At 37.0% G+C, this 6000-nt stretch overlaps 1 protein-coding gene across 2 annotated transcripts in view; it reads right to left on the bottom strand.

Moving 5' to 3' along the window:
* Positions 1 to 2332: 2332 nt before the first annotated feature.
* The window catches only part of LOC131062325 (ras-related protein RHN1), a 148495-nt gene continuing 144827 nt past the window's right edge, over positions 2333 to 6000 (bottom strand). For both annotated transcript variants that reach the window (XM_057995961.2, XM_057995960.2), the window contains one exon: positions 2333 to 2726. In XM_057995961.2, coding sequence (XP_057851944.2) covers positions 2623 to 2726 — 104 coding nt within the window. In that variant the 3' untranslated portion in view covers positions 2333 to 2622. The remainder of the gene's footprint in view (positions 2727 to 6000) is intronic.

Below are 6000 nucleotides of genomic sequence, written 5' to 3'. Positions count from 1 at the left end.
AGAGCAATAATGCAGAGGGTGAATAGGGATGATGATGGTGATGCCTAACCACCTCTTACAAGGCTATGACTTGAGGGAATCTATTGCAAGGTTTAAAAAAATTGTCTTCTTTGTAATTTCTTTCTTTATATGTTAACTGCAAGTTTTTCTTGGTGCTTTGATTTCTTCATTATAGCTTTAACAAGGTCCCAACAATAGAACCAATGTAGCAAAAAGAGTGGAGTCATAGACCAAAGTTGTGAGCTCTAGAAATTATCAAGTGTTGTTTTATACCCCAATTATGGTAATAGGAGAATAATCAAAGAGTGTGCAATGTAAAATACTAATGTTTGGTGCTTTAACATAGATCAAGCACTAGTTATACAAAAATTTAAACACAAATATACACTATAGCCATTAATCTCTATACACATTTATCTTTGTACTATATACAATATCCTATATGATATATTATGTTCTCAATATCTCTTTCTTCTTTACTCTCTTCACTATTCCTTTGTATTTCTGTATACATGTTACAATATTATACATTTATAGGATTGAAGAGATATCCCTTACAAATTATACCTATTCATATTATGTCTAGTTGGCCTTATGTCCACATTATAGTTGTGGTCACTTGCAATAGGTTCAACAATCTATTGCACCTATGCTCTAACCTATCCAAACACTTGAATATAGAAATACCCAATGACTTCATTATAAATAAATAAAAAATTATTAGATTACATGAAATCAATGTTTTACACTAAGATTCTACATTTAAGTGTAAATTATTCCTAGTACCCATCTTATTATTACTTTCAAGCACAACATGTTATATATATATATATATATATATATATATATATATATATAGAGAGAGAGAGAGAGAGAGAGAGAGAGAGAGAGAGAGAGAGAGAGAGAGAGATTTACCACTCACATAGTCTCACCTAGTTCACCCTAGAAAGCTTCTGTTTAGAAACTAAATATGGTACCATGTAGGTCACTCTTCCATGCATCATATCTTCATGGTTTCATAATCGAATCAAAGAATATGATAAAAGCAAATTGTATTTCAGAAATCTATAGATGAATGAATCATTTAATAGAATCACGAAAGAAACTATGGGAACATGAATGAGGCCCAAATGAACATTTTGTGATGTCTGATTGTATAAATCCATACTATATAAACTTATTGTTTAATACTTGGATTTTGAATGGTAACCATGTATATATAGTTTTTTTGCAACCTACCTACCTATGAATGTGTGTGTGTGTACCAGTGGGTGGGTGGGTGTGTCTGTGCGCGCGCGCGCGCGAGAGAGAGAGAGAGAGAGAGAGAGAGAGAGAGAGAGAGAGAGAGAGAGAGAGAGAGAGAGAGAGAGTTACATATAGTGAACAAGTTTACTAATCTTAGTGCAACCCTTTATACAAGTTGTACCAAGAAGGTCATTCAGTTGCACTCAATGTGTTTTAACAAAAGTATCTAAGATAACTAGAAGAATTTGAAAGTTTTACCTATCAGGGTTTCTTTACCGCAACACTCACATCACAAGAAATGTATTGCACATAACCATATTTAGTGATTGGGTAACTATTTCTTGAAATAATCAACCAAAAATAATCTGGAGCACAAAGTTCTTCACAAGTCCAATGTTCCATGGAGACGCGTTGCCCCCCCCTCCCCCCAAAGCCTGTGTCTCTTGTAGGGGGACGTTTCTGAGACTTGGGGACTTGAGGGAAACGTCCCTCCACAGCACCACCACTTCCGCCACCTCCACCACCTTTGGCGAGGACACTGTTGGGTCGCTTGCTATATGTTACATGTCATTACATATTGATTGCAACCTTTAACTTCGTGAAAACTAGTTAGCCTTTCATGGGGCACTCATAGAGATGTTATATTGCAGATTTTTCCTTGAAGATTTCAATTCACCTCTATTTTTTATATCAGCACCACCCCACCACCACTCTGCCGCCGTCCCCCCACCATCCCCAAATTTAAGCCCTTGGTCCCCCGTCCCCGAAACCCATTCCCATGCGTCCACTAGTCAAGAAACTCCGTGGAACATTGTTCATAACCTAAGCCTATAAAACTTCTTAAGGTTGCTCAACGTTGTGCATGCTTTAATGTATTTAAAGTATGATACATTCAACAGGTGCAATTGGATAAAAGGAAATGTAAATTTAGAAATGCTAAATTGCGAGCCACCACATTTGACCAACATCAAGAATAAACTGCACCAATTGCTATTCCAAATAAGAACAGTTCAGCCTATAAGGATTTATAACAACCAATTACTGATCTGCTTCACTTAAAATTAACAATTTGTATAATCAATGTACATACCGAAAAGAGGGTTTTTGTTTATAACCTGTGAGAAAATAATGTACAAATCTAATATATAAACATTTTCTTAAACACCGGGCTAAATCATGTAGTCACTGCATTAGTTGACTTGTAAACACTAATGTAACAAATATAAGAATAATCCTGCAAAGATGTTTGAGTTTGTATATTAAAAATTTAAAGCATTGAAAGTTTCCATATTGCACAGTAGGAAACTTTTTACTAGCTTTTTTGGCACAATATCTACATCAGATCTACAATGACCAGAACCTGTATAGTTCACAAGCTTATTTTAAGCAACAAGAATTCGAGCTTCCTGTCTCTTTTCTTCCATTTGCAAGAAGCAAGCCTTGTGGAGGCTGCATGAGCTGAGCTTGATGTAGTCGTTTTCCTGCAGAAAGAAACAATTACAACTCTGTTCCCAAATCCAAAAAAATGTAAAAGAAAAAAACTAGAAAACTTGTTCACTGAGAAGAAGAAATAGCCCCTACAAGAAACTAAAATTTGAGATTATTTCTGATATGACCGGGTATATAAGATTGAGTTGGTGATTGGTTTTAGGTCTGTACAACTCGTCACGATGGAACCGAAGAGTCACCTTGTTCTCATGAGACGGAAATAAACGCATTTGCACACACTTGTGATTGGAAGATGAAGTGTCTTGATACAGTTTAGGATTCCTCTTCCTTTTTGAGTACCCTTCTTAGCCAAATTCAATGTGAGAAAGGAAAAAGAAAACTAATTCAAAGCAAAGCTTGTATCACCCATCAATGCCACTTGGAAGATTATATTTTGCTTCTTTAGGCACCTATTACAAACATTTTTGGATTAAATTTCAATGTGGAGAACAAAAATTGACTTTCTCTCTAGCATCTGATTTCACTCCACATTTTTTAGGGAATTCACGATTGTGGAACCCCAATTAAGGATGACTTTAAAATGCAAATTATAAAATTTTGATGTTGGACAAGGTTTTAATAGAGCATAAGTAATCATTTCCACCATTTTCTCCAATCAAATCCTTCAAAAAAAAATTCTTAACCATCCCCACAAATGGTAGTACTTCAACATTTCTCATATTTTGAATTTTAAATTTTTTGGCATGCAAATCGCACAACTATCACACCATAAGAAGTAGAGCCCTTGGTAGCTACATAGATATAAATATCCGATAAGAGTCAACCAGATAATGTTTAAGTGCCCAAATTTGGGATTTCAAACCACCCGTTTGTAAGATATCATTTATAGAACATACTGTGTAAAATCAAGCAAATGAAAACAAGGCCGTGCAAAACATTAATTCTACAAGCAACAAGTTAGAATTAACTACAAATTTAAGTCGCTTCATCTTCAAGCAATTGATCAAGACCTCCTTAAAAGTTCCAATCTCTCTTAGCATTCAACATTAGCCTGAAAACTCCAAGGAATACAAATGTAATTTATATTTAATAGAAGATAATTAGCTAGGGATCGTAATGCAGTCATGAGTTACCACAGTAACATATAGTCAGGATTGTCTAATGTAGTTTCTATCCCCAAATTCCTGTTAATTATGGGTAGCTTGGACAGCTGTTCGTCCTTACCCAGAAATAACAGCATTAGTTATGGGTAGTTTTGGACAGCTGTTCGTCCTGACCTAGAATTAGAAAATGGTTGTTTTTGTCAAACAAGTGTTGTTAGGATAATAACAATTGTTATTTAATAGTGGCTCTTTTTAGGTGACACCTCATAGCCAAAATTAGTTATTGGTTAATTGAGTTGTCTTAATCTCAGCCGTTGGTTTGAATTAATCTCGGCCGTTGGTTTTCCAATAGAGTAGTATAAAAAGGGGTCATTGGTCATTTGGAAAATAAGAAGTCTTGAGAAGAATTTGCAGTGATAGCAAATAGTCTTGCAGTGTTAGCAAGAGGCGCAGTGATAGCGTTGATATAGCAGTGGAGGATATCAGCAGGAGATATTAGGAGTTTGTCGGAGTTCTGCCAGTAAGAGGCAAGGAATTCTTTTGTAATTCTTATATTGCTGAAGATTAATATATTTTCCATCTGTAGAACTGGTTTTCCCTTGGGGGTTTTTTCAGGGACGATTGTCCAAAAATATTGTGTCCTTGTGTTGCTTATTTCTTTCCGTATTTTTAGTGAAGTTGCAGTTGTGTTATTTTTCGATATTCAGCTGTAAATTTATTTTCAGCAGTTAAATAATTTTTATGAGATAGGAGATTAATAATCAGTGACTGCAATAGAATTTCTACATGGTATCAGAGCTTTGTTGAGGGTAGAAAAGGTTTACCCTAAGCAAAGGAAAGAAATTTGAGTTTGACCTCTTTCAAGTTATTGTTTTCCTTTATTTCTTTGAGATGGCCTCAGCAGGTTTGAGAGATCAGGACAGACTGGATGGTGCCTCAAATTTTGGTGTCTGGAAAGCTAGAATTTCTTTATTGTTGGAAGAGAATGGTATCAAGGAATATGTTACCAGTACTGTAGCTGTACCTACAGATCCAGTACAACTTGCAGCATACAAGAAGGATGATGCCAAGGCGAGGAGGATAATCCTTGATGGTGTCAAGGACCATGTTGTTCCACATATCGCAGAGTTAGATACAGCGAAGAAGATGTGGGACGCCATTATGAATCTGTACCAGAATGCTACCACTAACCGGAAGCTGATTCTCAAAGAAAAATTGAGGAATACCCGGATGAACAAGGGAGAAGATGTTACAAGTTACCTCACCAGGCTTAGACTTGTCAAGGACGAGTTAGCAGCTGTTGGAGATAAGCCAAATGAAGAGGAGCTAGTAAGAATAGCCCTAAATGGGTTTACTAAGCAATTGGATGTCTTTGTTCAAGTTATTAATGGACGAGACACCTTACCTAGCTGGGATCGACTTTGGAGTGATTTCACTCAGGAGGAGCTTAGACTAAGCCTTGTCAATGGAGCCAACAATAAGAGTCAGAAAAGTGAGGTAGAACAAGAAAATGTTGCCCTAGCGGGAAAGGGGAAAACAAAGAAGGGATCTAGCAAAGGAGCAAATTCACAAATTGAAAAGAAGAAGAAGGACCTATCTAAGGTCAAGTGCTTTGGTTGTCACGAGTTTGGCCACTATGTCAGCGATTGCCCACAAAGGAAGAAAGATAAGAAGGGAAAGAACCAAGTGGCAGCTTCAGCAAGTGCAGAGGAGCTCTCTAGTAGATTGGAGGATGAGTTTGCACTCATAGCCTGTATGATTAGCTCAACCTCACAGAGTGTCTGGTATATAGACAGTGGGGCGTCATTTCATATGACAGGAGTTCGAGAGTACTTCTCCAGCTACAAGGAGGAAAACACCAGAATCCAGATCTCTATGGGGAACTTGTCCAAGCTCAACTCAGTTGGGAAAGGGACTGTTCAACTTCAGAGGGAGAATGGAAAGGTAATTCCTCTTCATGATGTGTTGCATGTGCCAGGCTTAGGTATGAATTTGGTTTCTGTATCTGTCCTTCAGGATAAAGGGTATAATGTTCTCTTTAGAGGGATGCATGTTTTGATTAAGCATAAAGATTGGAAATCACCCGTATCTATTGGAGTTAGGAGTGGTCGCCTTTATAGGTTGCAGTTTGATACTCCTAAGGCACTCATGAGCAGCAGTAACCCTAGAGATCTTGGAGAGCTATGGCATAGGAGGATGGGCC

This window comes from Cryptomeria japonica, chromosome 5 (genome assembly GCF_030272615.1).
Source record: "Cryptomeria japonica chromosome 5, Sugi_1.0, whole genome shotgun sequence".
In the NCBI taxonomy this organism is placed as follows: domain Eukaryota; kingdom Viridiplantae; phylum Streptophyta; class Pinopsida; order Cupressales; family Cupressaceae; genus Cryptomeria; species Cryptomeria japonica.
Note: the sequence above shows the minus strand (reverse complement) of the source record. Positions and strands in the feature narration are given on the sequence as shown.